Source organism: Lactuca sativa, chromosome 9 (genome assembly GCF_002870075.4).
Source record: "Lactuca sativa cultivar Salinas chromosome 9, Lsat_Salinas_v11, whole genome shotgun sequence".
Classification (NCBI taxonomy): Eukaryota; Viridiplantae; Streptophyta; class Magnoliopsida; order Asterales; family Asteraceae; genus Lactuca; species Lactuca sativa.
The window spans coordinates 174,267,672-174,283,982 of NC_056631.2; the positions used below are offsets into that span (position 1 = coordinate 174,267,672).

General features: G+C 34.2%; 1 protein-coding gene across 1 annotated transcript; it reads right to left on the reverse strand.

The window, feature by feature from the left end:
* Window positions 1-4,686: 4,686 nt before the first annotated feature.
* On the reverse strand, window positions 4,687-6,743 carry LOC111917001 (uncharacterized). Its single transcript, XM_023912650.3, has 8 exons — window positions 6,065-6,743; window positions 5,791-5,836; window positions 5,639-5,688; window positions 5,496-5,537; window positions 5,289-5,402; window positions 5,125-5,203; window positions 4,961-5,032; window positions 4,687-4,860 (listed from the first exon to the last, which is right to left on the reverse strand). The coding sequence occupies exons 1-8, from the start codon at window positions 6,622-6,624 to the stop codon at window positions 4,813-4,815; spliced, it is 1,011 nt and encodes a 336-aa protein (XP_023768418.1). The 5' UTR covers window positions 6,625-6,743; the 3' UTR covers window positions 4,687-4,812.
* Between the last annotated feature and the right edge of the window lie 9,568 nt (window positions 6,744-16,311).

Below are 16,311 nucleotides of genomic sequence, written 5' to 3' on the forward strand. Positions count from 1 at the left end.
TCCAGAAAATGATGATCAAGGGGCTGAATCTGAGGCTGAAGTTCATGTAGAATCTCCATTGAGAAATATGAACCATGTCAATGATGAGCCAATTGGTGAGTACATGTCTTTGATTCTTTTTGGGAGTAAAAGTGATGCATTCTCTCCATAGTATAGAAGGGGTAGAGTTGGGAATTCAAAAAGAGAGGAAGGTTCTTGTAGCAAGAGGCTTAATTTAGATGATATTGATGATTTAAAAGAGAAGGAAAACACTAATGAGGGTGTTAAGGAGGTTCATGAGGCTGGAACTGTTGTTAAAGGATGCTACAATCCATTTACTTCAAATATTGCTAATGTAGGGGATGAGATGATTGGGGTTCATGATAATGACCATATTGATGGATGCTACAACACCCACCTATTAATGATGATGAACAATATAATGAGCTTTTTGATAACCTTATGGAAAATTTAATTGGAAGTGATGAGGATGTTGAAGAGTATGAAGGGGATGATGAATCTGAAGAGAGTGATGAAGAGTATGAAAAGGATGAAGGTGATGATCATGATGGGAAACAATCAGAAAATGAAGATAAAGTGGATGACATAATGGATGAGGAGAGCAATATAGAAGATGTTGATGTGGACATGGCAGACTTCTTTCTAAATGTTGAAAGTGATGTTGAAGGAGCATGTATTAATGATGTTCATGAACCTGAAGATATGAAAGTGATCAACAATGAGGAGTTCAAATCATTGGATGAAGGATCAGACCAAGACAGAGAAAGAAGAGCTCTCATAAAAAATTTGGGAAAAGAAAAAAGGTGCAACCTTGGGTCAGTACATATGCAGTCATTCTCAGTGGGGCAAAAGTTTAAAAGTAAAAAAGAATTAAAGAAGTTAATTGATGTGCATGCACTAGAAACAAGAAGGAATCTATTCTTAAAAAAAATGAAAATCAAAGGCTTAGGGCACAGTGCAGAGGAGTTGTACTTGGCATCGATAAAGGTCAAGTGGGGACTCAACCTACCACTTCAAAAAGCAAGGGCAAAGAAGTAAAGACACAAAAAGAAACATGTGGTTGGTATATACATGCATCTAGGTCAAACCACAAATCTGACTGGTTTATAAGGACCTTAAACCAAACTCATACATGCTTACAAACAAGAAAACTCAGAGCTTGTACTGCTTCTTTAATATGCAAGAAAATCATAGATCAAGTTGAGGCAGATCCGAAGATTCCTTTGAGAGCCATACAAGACCACTTTCAAAAGACCTACTAGGTGGGTATTTCGATGGATAAGGTGTTTAGGGCAAAAGATATGGCAAGAAAGCATGTAACTGGGGACTACACAAAACAGTTAGAATTGTTGAGGGACTATGCTCTTGAACTTCAAGCTACAAACCCAGACATAACAGTCAAAATAGATGTGTGTCCTAATGGCAACCCTGCATCCCCAACAAGGTAGTTTAGAAGGATTTATGTATGCTTGGGTCCACTGAAAAAAGGTTTCAAAGCATGTCTTAGAGACTTAGTAGGTTTGGATGGTGCCTTCATGAAAGGCCCATTCCCTGGTCAGGTTCTTACAACAGTTGGTCTAGATTCCAACAATGGAATTTATCCCTTGGCCTATGCAATTGTTGAGTCTGAAAACACAGTTAGTTGGAAGTGGTTTTTAGAAAACCTTGGGGATGACTTGGAGCTTGCGAGCAACTCAAACTATACTTTCATAAGTGATAGGCAAAAGGTAAATTACAATTCATCAATTGATCATTTAGATTGTGTTTTTTTTTACCAAGAAATTAATTCTAATTATTGTCTGTTGAGTCATGTAGGGATTACAAATTGCATTTGATCAATTGTTTCCCAATGCTGAGCATAGGTATTGTATTAGACATATTCATGACAATATGAGAAAGAAGTGGGGGCACTATGAGTACAGGGACCATTTATGGATGTGTGCATCAGCAACCACCATTCCTGAGTTTGAACATTTGATGAAAGAGTTTAGTGAGAATGATAAGGAGGCATGTCAATGGTTGAAGTAGATTCCTCCTATACATTGGGCAAGGAGTCATTTCTCAGGTAATTGTATATGTTTGCATATGGTAATGATTATGTGTTTCAATTATTTATCAGCATTAATTGTATGTTATTGTAATGTGCAGGAAGAGTTGTTTCTGATGTGTTGATTTCAAACATGTGTGAAGTGTTTAATGGGAAGATAGAGAAAGGCAGGGACAAACCTGCAATTTCATGTTTAGAGTTCATTAGGGAGTATCTAATGAAGAGGATATGCAATGTCATGAAGGCAATAAAGAAGGCTAAAGGTCCACTAACACCTACAACAACAAACATCCTAGATGAAAGGAAAAAAGGTGTTTCATAATATATTGCTAGGTGGAATGGGGCAAACAAGTTTCAAGTCACTGGAGCATTGCAAGATCAGCATGTGGTGGATGTTAGGAACCAAACCTGCACTTGCAGAAAGCGGGAATTAATGGGAATACCTTGCAGACATGCAATTGCAACTCTGAATGAAATGAGCAGAGACCCTCAGGCTGAGCTTGACATTTACAAGTGGGTACACAAGATGTATTGGCTAGAGACATGGCAAAAAGCTTATTCATTTAAGGTGGAACCAATTAAAGGGAGACTCATGTGGCTTAAAAGTAATTGTCCAACAAAGCTAACCCCTCCTCCACATCGCACTCAGGTGGGAAGGCCTAAGAAAAAAAGAAGACAAAGTGAGGGTGAAAGGTTAAGCAAAAGGCAGAAGGCAAGTCAAGATGATGGAGTCAATGAGATGCAAGGAGAACATTCCCAAGGGCCAACAAATGATGGAGTGCAGAAGCTATCAAGGAAACATATCAGTGTTACTTGTAGCAAATAGAAGAATAAGGACACAACTCTAGGACCTGTAAAGGGCAAGGAGGGAATCAATCTAAGAAGCGATTATGGTTGTTTGTTGTGGTGCAATGACTATTTAGTTTCTTGTTGTTAAAAACTGTTTGTTTTTGAAAACTTTAGTTATGGTTTGATGATGTGGTTATGTATGGTGTACATATACTTGTATGCTTAACTTGGTAATGGTTTTTGGTTCCACTCATGTGGTTAATGGAATGTGCATTTTGGTCAATTTATGACATGTATTTTGGTAATGTACTTTGTTACATTTTGGTTCTATTTATGTGCTTATATTTGACAATTGATACACATTTTGAGCACATTTTCACACTTGAATATCATTTATATCATTAACAACATTGGAATTCATTACAGACATGATGAAGTCAAATTACAACAAAATTATACCATTTTTACCCTGCATCACTTTATCAACAAAAATCAAATTACAACAAAATTATACCATTTTTACCCTGCATCACTTTATCAACAAAAATCCCCACATTTTGCTTATAATAATGAACTAATCGTGTGACTCATGTATTACATGGATTAATTTAAAACATAAGAGTTAAATATAAAAATTAAAATATTTGAGAACTTTGAATTTTTAAGAAAATAAAAAATAATGGATTATTATAATAGAATTTTTTTTTATATTTTAAATTTAAATGAATAATTTAAATAAATAAACAAAAAAACTAATGAGCTTTAATTTTGAGAATTTTTAAATTAAAAGATAAGCTTATTAAAGAAATTAATATCCATTTATTACTATATTTATTGCAACTATTATATTAAAATATTATATGAAATTTAATAAAATAAATCTCCTAAAATGACATGTGGGAAAAAAAAATTTAAAATAATTGCAAAATAACATTTAACAAATTGAATGAGTGTGTAACAAGTGACAAAAATATATTCTTTTATTAGAGTGGAGTAGAGATTATTCATCTACATACATATTCTTATCATTTTCTATTTTCAAAATAGATAACATATTACACCATTCTCTTACATCATAAATGATGCAAATAATATCTCATTCTCAAGTATACATTTTCTACATAAAAAAGTATATTCCTATACTATATTTTCTTTTTAAACTACATTTTGTGTAAAAACTTTATAAAACATACTACTACAAAGTTATAGTTTTATATTATTAATTCAAATTTGATGTTATTTTCTCAAAATGACATTTGTTAAATAATAATAATAATAATAATAATAATAAAACTATATTTATAACACATATGTTACTATGTTTTAATATTTTAAAGTATGTAATTTTCTAAATAAGATTCAAAACTTTAATAAAGTTTTATAGTATCATATATCAGTTTAATATATAACACAATATTTTTATAAGCTTCGCCAAACGCAACTATTATCTTTTTAATGACACTTTATTATAACTAAAAATTAATATTTAGGATTTTAATAAACTAGAATATATCGAGGATTTTTATAAACTAGAATTGAATCATCCAAACATACCTCAGTCTTCAGCAAATTACAATACTATTCAAAGAATTCGGATATAAAATTAAAAAAAAAAAAAAAAAAAAAAAAAAAAAAAAAAAAGATATTACAAAACTATCCGTTAGAATTCTAAAAATAGTGTTTTTAAATATAAGCTTTTCCCATCTATGATTCCAATCATTTTCTTGTATAAAATAATGTTAATTTATTAGCATTTGAATACAAATCATCAATTTACACTTTTAGAAAAATGATAACATTGTCTGATTTTTACTTTTAGTTGGTTAACCAATTTTGTTGCATCTCGTTAGTTGTCACTTAGAATAGTAAATAATCAAATCATGGGTTAAAAACATACATCAAATTCCAAACACCTCTATATTCTTACATACTTTGAAATCGATAAAAAAATTTCAACTTTTCAACAAATGATTAAATCACATAGGAAGATCAGGATCCAATCGTCTTTGAATAGCACTTGCTGCCTGTAAAACATTACAATTCAAAACACACATTATTATTACAAACAAATTTTAATTACTTTTTTCAATATAAAAAAATATATAAATAGTAGCATACACCCACCTCAACGTTGCCAATTTTGAACAAGTAATTCATCTCTTCTCTTAGTATAGCTTGTTCTTTCATTGCTTGCGCCTACCAATCCAAACATATACACAGTCAGATGACAAATAACAGATAACAGATAACAGATAACAGATAACAGATACATGTGATATGAGAAATACCATTCCACTTTGCATTGAGCGCTTCAAAGCTTCTACCTCCGCTTCCTTCTGTTTCTCACGCTCTCGTTGCAATTCTAGTCTGAGAAAACAAACAATAATAGAATATCGTGTCAATGGATGTGCAAAAAGACGAAAATGCCCTTATCATAAAAATGAAAACATACCGGCGTTGCTCTTCATCATCAAACACAACACGTTCTGACTTTGTAGCTTTTGTGGACCCTTTTTTAATGGCTTTTTCAATTTTCCTTCGGTGATAGGCATCAAGGCTATAGTATCTGTGACCCAAAAGATATATAATAATAAAAACTTTATAAGTAATTTAAGAACTCTATGCATTGTGTAACATTAAGAACAGATTCTTTACTTACTTTTTGTGAGGAAAAGTGGCAGTGTTATGGTCTTCCATGAATCTGTAGGGGTATTTAGGTCAGAATGATGGATTTGATAGAAAAGGGAAAGAAAAATTGGGATTTATAAGAATTGGATAAAGAATCAGTGAAAAAAAACATACTGTTTGAACATTTGCTTCTCTTCCCAGGTGGGAAGACTTTCAAGATTCGCCTGTAATTGCAAATATGAAAATGGAAAGGGCATTATAGTCAGAAACTGTATTTGCTAAATGCTAAATCATCTAGCAAAGACATTGAATTGTTAATAAGAAACCTGTTTCACTTCTGCAAGCCAAGCAGTGAACTCTGGTCTTTTGTTCCTGCAAGCGATAGATAGATGATGATCATGGAAAAATTTGTGAACAGAATCAATAATTGATATCCTAATTTTATGAATCAGGAATTCAAATTATGAAATATGGATTTGCTTCAATGTTTTCTCAAACCCTATTCAGGATTTGCAGGTTAAAGTGTGCAAATTGTTTAATGAACACAATGGCAAGTAAACTGTAAAGAAGAATCAATGAAAGCAAAGCTAAAACACTTACCACATATCAGTTTCTCTAATAATTCCATACTTCCCCCATGAATCTGTAACAGCTCCCTTTTTCACCTTCTCTTTCTTCTTATCCTTCTTTTTTTTCTTCTTCTTCGACTTATCTTCATCCCTCTCTTTCCTTCTCTTCTTCTTCTCTTTCTCTCTTCTCCTTATCTTTTCTTTCTCCTCTCTTCTCTTCCTCTCCTTCCTCTTCCTCCGCCGCCTCTCCTCCTCACTTTCGCTTTCATCCTCTGAAGAATACACCGAACTCCCCGACTCTGACTCCGATTCCGACTCAGAGTCAGTATCGGAATCCGACCGATCATCATCCTCATCGTCGCTGTATTCCCGTCGTGATTTCGTTCTGGACCGGCGGTTTCTCTTCCTTTTGCTGCTCCGGCGGCCACTGTCTTTGCTTCCGCGATCGGATCCGGATGAGACGTTGGATTCAGGGTCTGGTAAATCTTCCGATTTCCTCTTGGATTTGTGATGATGGTGATGTTCTTTCTTGGAGGATGCTCCTTTGAGAACTCTGTCGTCGTCTGAGGTATCTCCTCGGTCCTTCGCCATTACCGGATTGCTGATAAGGGTTTTGAAAATTTGCGAGTGAAAATAAGAAAAGAAAAACGGGAAAAACCTAAAACGCAATAAAAATGTTGACCGGTGTTTGGCTAATGTGTCGAAAAAGGGGTATGCAATGAGTCGATGAGGATCAAATCGAAACCTTAAATTTTAAACTAAATAAAAAAAATAAAATAAATAAAAGAGTAAATTTCATGAATGGTCCATATTGTTTGAGGTAATATACGTGTTTGGTTTCTAATATATTTTTTAATTAAAAGGTCTATGTTATTTGTTTTTGTTACGTGCTTGGTCCATATCTTATCTAAAAGATCTATTATGTCTTTATTAATTTCTTTTTTAATTAATTTTATTATTTATATTATTTTAATTTCTTGTTGTAAATAAGAAAAAAAAGGCATGTGGGTCCCACTCATTTACTGTCTCTCTCAATACCCTTGGTCAATTGACCCTTCATCACCATTATCGTCGACCTCCCCCATCCTTAATCCGTTCTCTTCTCTATAGACTTGACATTACTCCTTCCTCTATCTCCAGCGTCGAGTATCTCCTTCATTCTCTCCTCACCGCTCACTTCTTCATCGCTGATAGAACCCTTACTTCAAATTACCCCTTTGTGAACTAGATATTACTGTAACACTATTACTCATGATGGCAACCATCCGATCGCCGCTTGCCTTATCGTCTTCGTTGTCTCTCTCTATCGGCCAAACATGACACATGACACACTTCAATTTCTATGTTCTATATGACCGTCTCACATATCATCAATGTTGTATACCGTCGCTGGTCACCATCACAAGCAATAGTCGGTTGCCTCCATCGCCAAGCGAACGCTACCGACCTCCATTGTCAATTTAACCGCTTGTGGTCTCAGCTGAGTTCTATTCAGTTGTTTTGTATAAATTTCTTTGTCTGATTTCAAGTATTGTTTCATAAATATGTGTCCACGAGTGTTTAATTTCAAGGTTTTTAGTATGATATCAAGTGTATCTACATAAATTGTATTTCAAGTTTCAATTCGTGCTCCATGTATGATTTGTGTTTCAATTTCTGTTTCAATTTTGATCCCAGATTTCATAACTGGTTTAGGTTTCAATATTTTCATTACAGTCTGATTCTTAATGGTAAATATTATATATTATATCAAGGCTTATTGATAAATTTGATTTTAGATGCAGACATATAATGGTTTTAACTTTGATCATAGGCTGGATGGTGGTGGTGAAGACTACAGTATATAGCTTTCTAAGGGGGAGGGGTAGTCACAGACATAAAACGGGTATGGAAGGGGAATTGTGGGGTAGGTAATGTAAGGTGAGGTAGTGGTGGGGTCGGTGTGTGTTTATTTAAATAAATTTAAAAAAAATAAGGACAAAATAGTTTTTTTAGGTAAGACAAGGACTAATCGCGCAACAAAAACAAACAGTAGGGACCTTCCGAGTTAAAAAAATAAGTTAGGAACCAAACACACAAATTACCCCAAACCATAAAATAAAATAAAAATTAGGCTTCAGGGAGTGTCCCTCATGTTACCACAGTGCTATATAGATGTCACCTCAACATTTACCACAAAAGTGTGATTTCTTACCACACCTAAGGAGTGGTGCCACACTTTTTTTTTTTAATAAATAAAAAATATAGTTTTAATTAAAAACAAAATATTTCATTAACTTAAAAAAATAACATCACATTAAAAAAAATCCTAAAAACTTAGAAAAAAAATACAAATCTTAAACCTACAAACACACACACACACACACCAAACGATTTAAAAAAAAATACCACTTAGCATAGCGTTTTTTGACATTAGCTTTCATTGCCAAAGCAATTTCAAGGTCCTCCCCGGTCAGCTGCGATGTGTTCATTGTTAGTATTTTTCAAGTTGCTTTCCCTTTGTTTCTGAACCTCTCATTCGGAAGCAATTTGCAAAAAAAATTCAGACTATCTTTTATACTCTTCATATCGTCCCTAATGTCTTTCAAATCATCCAAATCTGATGCTTTGCATTTGCCTTTGTTTTTTGTTTTGCCCCTTCCCATTGGTTGGGAAGGTGGTGAAATTTGAACCGACTCATCTTCATTGAGGTCGAAACCAACATGACCATCGGATGTAGTGTGTTCAGATTAAGATGTTCTTAACCGTTTTGAACCACTCTTGATATGGTCGTCGGATGTTTTGTTAAATTGCCACTTTTTGTTGTCTTTGACGAGATTCCAAACTTCAACAAACTTGAAAGCCTTACTGTTTTCTTTTTGGTAGACTATTAAAGCTTTATGCAGAATCATGTGTAACATCCGGATTCCTAGGTATATTATTTATTCATTTAATTTTTGGAGTTTGTGGAGGAACTCGGCAAGTTGGTGCCAAGACTCGCCGAGTAGGGTCGCGGATGTTCATCCTAGTTCACGTCCGCACTCGGCGAGTCCATGGGTGGACTCGGCAAGCCATGGGTGGACTCGGCGAGTCCACGCTGTTTAGTGAAACCCTAATTTCCAGGGTTTAAGACCTATTTAAAGGCCCTTATGGCCGTCTATAGCGGCTACTACACCCCAGAGAGAGACTTAGATTGTTTGAGAGGCAAGGAGTGGCCATTGTTGATCTTTTGTTGGTGTATATTGAAGGAGAAGGTGATCAAGGCAAGAGAAGGCTAAAGGAAGTGCAAATCTAGTGATTTCAGAGTTCAAGGGCTTCATATTAAGGTATTCTTTTGGGTTTCTCCAGTTTTTAATGGTTATTCATAGAGTTAGGGTTTTCTCACCCCTTTTGAAAGATGATTGTGTAGAGTATTTGGTCCTTTCTCGAGTTTGTGCTTTGGATCTGGACTCAAAGAGGTCCAGAGACCTTAACCCTTGGAGCTTTATGAGTCATTTTGGGGTTATTGGACTTAGGTTGCCATTTTTGGGACTAAATCACCATTTGATGCCTTTTTGTTGATATATAAGCATCAAGATTCGGACTTTACGTGACATTCATGCTTGGGAAGGCCAGGTCCATGGATTAGGGGCACAGATCTGACCTCAGGAGGTCAATAGAGTTTGTGCATGGCATGGACTCGCCGAGTTGTTCTTGAGACTCGGCGAGTAGAGTTAGGGTTTCACGCAAATCACTCAGTGAGTAGACTTGCCGAGTTGGGGGATAACTCAGTGAGTCAGAAGGGGATTAAAGGACTGGAGTTCAAGGCGGTACTTGCCGAGTTGTTCTTGAGACTCGACGAGTTGAGTCGGGGTGGCCCCGCGATTCATGCTAGGTGTGACTCGTCGAGCATAGGGAGGGACTCGACGTACCAAGCGGGACAAAGAGTTAGTGGACATGTGTGTACTCGCCGAGTCGCCAGAGTGCACTCGACGAGTTGGGTCAAAGTTTGATCGATTGAATTTTGTTGACTTTTAGGGTTTGGTCAGCGATGGGGTCCTTGAGTCAAGAGGGGGGTAAAATAGTCTTTTACCCTTCTGAGGGTGCCAATAAAGGGTTGAGTGTAGTCTCGAGAGTTATATTTATAAGAGTATTTACTTTATGTGAATAGGCGGAGGCTAGGCAATATTTCTACCGAGTTAGAGATTTACCGAGACGTCTGAGGTGAGTCTTCTCACTATGCCTTACCCGATGGGGTAACTATGTGTGACCGAAGGGTCTTATGTGCATGATGTATATGTGATGTAAGTTAAATGTGATATGTTATGTGATATGAGTACGATGTGGGTCGGAAGGTCAAGATGATATGGACCGGAAGGTCAACAGAGTCTGGGATGGAAATCCCCTGAGACACTTGGATCGGAAGATCCTATGGCCTGGAAAGGCGTATGTGCAGTATGTGGTATTTTGGGGAACTCACTAAGAATTTATGCTTACAGTGTTATGTGTTATGTGTTTCAGGTACCGGTGATGATCGCGGGAAGGCGCCGGCATGATTCGTACACACGCACATTGGAATTTAAATATTTTGATCTTGGGGTTTTGTACTGATACAATGCTGATACAATGTTTTTATTTATGAATGCAAATTATATTTCATGGTTTTCAAAAGTAAAAGTGAAAAATTGTTCTAATTTTTACGGCGTTACAAGTTGATATCAGAGCCTTATATTTTCTTTTACTTGGTACTCGAGTGGGTTGAGTTTCTTGAACGAATTCTTGTTCAGAATCAGAAATGAGTGTTTCTTGTTATGACTGTATTTGTTCAACAAACTCGAGTTGGGAAAAAAACTCAAACATATTAAAATTTGGATCAGGTTGTGGTGCTCGATGTGTTGTTCGTTGTGGTTGTGAAAATTGTTGTGGAAAATATGATAGCATACCATCACAATAATGAAACGCGGGCGAATAAATCGGTGATTCGTCGTATGTCTAGCTGGTGTGGAGTTTATAGCGGGTGTTTTTTTGGTTGTTTGGGTTGTTGGAAGAATACATTTTACAAATTTTTTGAAATGAATTTGGTAAAAGATGGAGAAAATTGAGAGAGATTTGTTAAAAAAAAAATAGAAGGTATATATATGTACATATATTGGTAAAGTTTAATATATATATATATATATATATATATATATATATATATATATATATATATATATATATATATCTTAAATTACAGTTTTGGTCCCTGTAGTTTGGTTAAATTCACAAATTTAGTCCCACCTTTGAAAATTTGAGAATATACATGTGGTTTAAAGAAATTGCACCGCACATCCTTAATCCACTTATAAAGATCATTTTATCCTTACTTTTATATATATATATATATATATATATATATATATATATATATATATATATGTATATATTGTATATTTAGCCGTTTACATTTTATTTTATTTATTTATATATATTTTAAATTTTTTTTCAAATATATTTTTAATTTTTTATGTTTTGTTTGTTTAATTTTTTTGATGGTTTTATTTGGATTATTGTTCTAGTTTTTTTTGTTGTTTTTTTTCGAATATTTCTTTTAATGTTTTTTTTTATCTTTTGTGTTTTTGTTGGGGTGCAAAGTTATTCATTCATGACTTTGTAAATGTTTGACTTTTGTAAAACCCACTTGCATGTGGTGCTTTAGCCTTTAGACCCATTTGGTAGTTAGAGTGAGAGAGAGACATGTAAACACCTCTATAAATAGTGGGTTTGTCCACTTATAGAGGTGTGTTTAAGAGATGTAAAAGTGAGTGTGTAAGTGTGTGTTAATTATGTAGTCTAGATCTAGATCCTTTTGTGTAACACCATATACATTCAATATATCTCTTAAACACCCAAATCACCATGTTCAATTGTGCAAGCTTTAATTCTGCATGTCAAACCATGTTCTTTGTCACTACAATTTTTATATATTTGTAAAGCTTTTTATAAATATTTTTTGTATAAACAATATAAAAAAGGTTAGTTAAATGAGAATATGATTAACACATATTAAGTATATAATTATTTATTTTAATAGGATTATTGTATAGGCTAATCGAAATTCAAAATGCGTGTCAATGGGTTCGAATTCAATTTTTTTAGTTTTATAATTTTTTTACACTTCATTCCGAATGAAAAATGCTAATAAGAATTCATATACACATGTATCAATGTTTTCGAGTTCTTTTTTTTTTTTTATAGAAATTTTGTTCGTTTTCGAATTATATAGTTTTCCAATTAGCCTTTATATAAACTGAAACCATTTTTCGTATTTCAGTGAACCTATCTATTAATATTATTAAAAATATAATTTTATACCTAATCTAAGTTAATAATATTCACATTTAACGAACTTTTTTTCTTTACATTTTTTTTACAAAAAGTTTAAACAAACAAAACATCAAAAAAATTAAAATGTAGTCAACAACACCCCAAAAAACTAAAAAATATATATTAAAAAAACATCATAAAAATATTAATGAAAAAATATAAAAACCATCGTAAAAATATAAAGGAAAAATATAAAAAACATTAAACAGTGTATTCAAACAACACACCAAAAAAGGTTTCTTACATTTTTCTCGTTTATATTTTTATGATGAGTTTTTTGAATATTTTTTTAGTTTATTGGCGTAATGTTTGAATACATTTTAATGTTTTGTTTGTTTATACTTTTTGTAAAAAATGTAAAAAAATAAGTTCGTTAAATGTGAATATTATTAATTTAGAATAGGTTTAAAATTATATTTTTAAAAAGATTAATAGATAGAGTAACTGAAATTCAAAAAGAGGTTTCAAGTTATATAAAGGCAAATTGAAAATCATATAACTCAAAAAGAACAAAATTTAAAAAAAAAAAAAACTCGAAAACATTGACACATGTGTTTGAGTTATATGAATTCTGATTAGCATTTTACATTTAGAACGAAATGTAACAAAAACAAAAAAAATTCTAAAACTAAAATAATTGAACTCGAAGCCATTGTCACTCGTTTTAAATTTCGGTTAGCCTCTACAACAAGCCTATAAAAATAAGTAATTATATACCTAATATGTGTTAATCATATTCTCATTTAACTAACATTTTTATATTTTTTATACAAAACATATGTATAAAATGCTTTATAAATATATAAAAGACAAAACTGTACAAATGGTCCCTGTGGTTAGCTGAAAATTGCCACTTTTGTCCCAAAAAGTTTGGACCAGCACCAGAGGTCCAAACTTTTTATTTTGTTGCAAGTTTGATCCAATTTGCTTTAAATTTTTTTATAATGAAGATTTTACCCTTACCTTTTACTTTTTCGATTTTATTTATTTATTTAAATATTTGACTAGTTAAAAAAATAAAAAGAATTTAAAAGAAAAGACAAAACTCACACACACACACACACACACACTCTCTCTCTCTATCTCTCTCTCTCTCTCTCTCTCTCTCTCTCTCTCTCTTTCCCCCCATAAATGACCACTTATTTTTCTCTCTCTCATTTTATTTTCTTCCCCTCATTACTGCTTCATTCTGATGGGTTTTGAGCATTCTAACACTTCCTAAGTGTACATGTAACCCTAATAACCTTGGATCTATGTTTGTCTAATAATCATGCAAAGTTGTTTTCCAAGGTTATGAACCTATCTAGCATACATGGGGAACAATTTTCTTTGTGTAAAAGATAGAACTACATACCTTGTTGTTGAAAGTGTTCCTTGAAACCTTGTGAGCGTAGCACCTCAAGTGTGATGCCTCAAATGCTTCACACAACACCAAATGCAAAGAATAAACTTGAGAGAATACTATAACACATGCAAAATCGGCCAAGCCCTATTGTTTCTTAGTGTAGCTGATTTTGGGGAGAGTTACATTGCTTATATAGTGTGTTGCATTAGGTAAACCCTAATGTACCATGACTCTTCATTTCTTGATCCATGGGTTAACTCCATTGAGCATCCATGGATCATCCTATGGGTGAAACCCAACTTGATAATCCATGGAGCATCTTAGTCCACTATATAAGATATGAAAGATTTACTTAATCTACCCATATATCTAATTAGTTATCTTTTGATCACTCAATTAATTCTAAATTAATTCTTGATCAGAACTAATTAAATAATATTATTAATATATTAGCACTTATAATATATTAATAAACCATATGTGTTATTTCTCTCATTTAGTTTATTCAATTTCATGGTGCCATGCAACCCAAATGGACCATGTCGGGTAGGGTCAAGTACTTACCAGAAATAGTTATGGACTCAGACACCTTATCCAACAGTCTCCCACTTGGATAAGTCTAATAACTATAACTGCAATACTTTAGGAACCGATCGGCAATCGTAGCTCTTTCAAGGCCTATCGGAACTGAGAAGATGTTGACACGCCATTTAAGATAAGTGATCATATAATCCTCTGTTATAGATATCAGCCGGACAATTACATGGAACATTGTCTTACTTATTGTCCAACAGTTTGTTTCCCAATTTCCGATTTGTTTGACAAAGAACTTAATTGAACACATCAACTTAGTTCTGACCGATCCCGGTACATAGGTCAAAACAAAATCATCGAGGGGCCTAGATATCAGCTTCTAATCCAAGAAGGAACATATAAACTTCGAAGCATATGTTTGTTCTACTACTAGTTGAATTATACACAAAAGCACGTTTTATAACATCGAGTTACCAATGCGTTTTCATACAATCAATGCATAATTAATTCATAGGCAACAAATCATATCTCTAGGTTTGAAGACTTATATGATATTACCGTCTCACAATCACTCAAGATAAAATTCCATGAAGTGATTCCAGTAAGCGTGGGTTGATTCCAATACTCAGAACTTATGAGCTCTCATGAAGTGTTGTCTTATATCCTGACACCCACAACCAACTTCATAACAGTCTTACTTCATATCTACTTCCAACATATGACTGACTGTGGAAAATTTGAATAATATGCAAAAGAAATTATAGTAAACGATTGACAAAAGATAGTACCACTTTACTCATAAATAAACACATCTTTTATTCATCATCAAATGTCAATTACACTTTACAAATTTCATAATTTATCTAACTACTAAAACTTATATCATCCTTCAGCCCTATGCTCCGAGCATGCTGGAGATGCTTAACCCTACTCAGTCCCTTCGTGAGGGGATCTGTTGGGTTCTCACCCGATGATACCCTCTTTTCCACGAGGATTCCTTCTTCTATACGATGTCTTATAAAATGATATTTTCTGTCGATGTGTCTGGATCTCCCGTGATCCCTTGGTTCTTTGGCTAAGGCAACAACACTTTCACTATCACAGAAAATTTCCATAGGCTCCTTTATAGCTGGTACAACTCCAAGGTCTCCAATGAAGTTCTTCAGCCATATTGCCTCCTTTGCTGCCTCGCTCGCTGCTATATACTCTGATTCACAAGTGGAATCAGCCACTGTCTCCTGCTTGGAACTCTTCCAAGTGATTGCTCCTCTGTTTAGGATGAAGACCCAGCCCGACTGAGAGCGGAAATTATCCCTATCAGTCTGGAAGCCAGCATCACAATACCCTACAACTCTCAAGTCATCACTCCCACCGAGGGTAAGGACCCAGTCCTTAGTCCTCCGTAGGTACTTGAGAATATTCTTTACCGTAGTCCAGTGAGCCTTGCCAGGGTTCCTCTGATACCTGCTAACCATGCTCAAGGCAAAGGCTACATCAGGTCGAGTACAAGTCATAACATACATGATCGAGCCTACTGCCGAAGCATAAGGCACTCGACTCATTTCTGCTATCTCAGCCTCATTACTAGGGCTTTGTGTCTTACTCAATCTGGCGTTACTCTGGATGGGTAACTCTCCTTTCTTGGAGTTCTGCATGCTGAATCTCTTCAACACCTTGTCCAAGTAGGTACTTTGTCTAAGTCCAATTAGTCTTTTACTCCGGTCTCTCAAAATCCTTATCCCTAGAATATAGGCAGCTTCTCCTAGGTCCTTCATAGAGAAACACTTCCCAAGTCAGGACTTAACTTCCTGCAGAGTTGGGATGTCATTTCCTATGAGTAGTATCTCATCCACATACAATACCAAAAAGCTAACTATACTCCCACTAGCCTTGACATACACACAAGATTCATCTTCACTCCTAGAAAAGCCAAATTCCTTGACTTTCTCGTCAAAGCAAAGATTCCAACTGCGAGGCGCTTGCTTTAATCCATAAATGGATTTCTCAAGCTTACACATTCTATTAGGGTACTTGTTACTGACAAAAACTTCTGGCTGACTCATGTAAACATCTTC

Coding starts and splice junctions, on each gene's coding strand:
- LOC111917001 (XM_023912650.3), bottom strand. CDS start 6,624: ATGGCGAAGGACCGAGGAGATACCTCAGACGACGACAGAGTTCTCAAA. Junction 5,689..5,790: donor GGCTTGCAGAAGTGAAACAG/GTTTCTTATTAA, acceptor TTGCAATTACAG/GCGAATCTTGAAAGTCTTCC. Junction 5,403..5,495: donor GCCACTTTTCCTCACAAAAA/GTAAGTAAAGAA, acceptor TTTGGGTCACAG/ATACTATAGCCTTGATGCCT.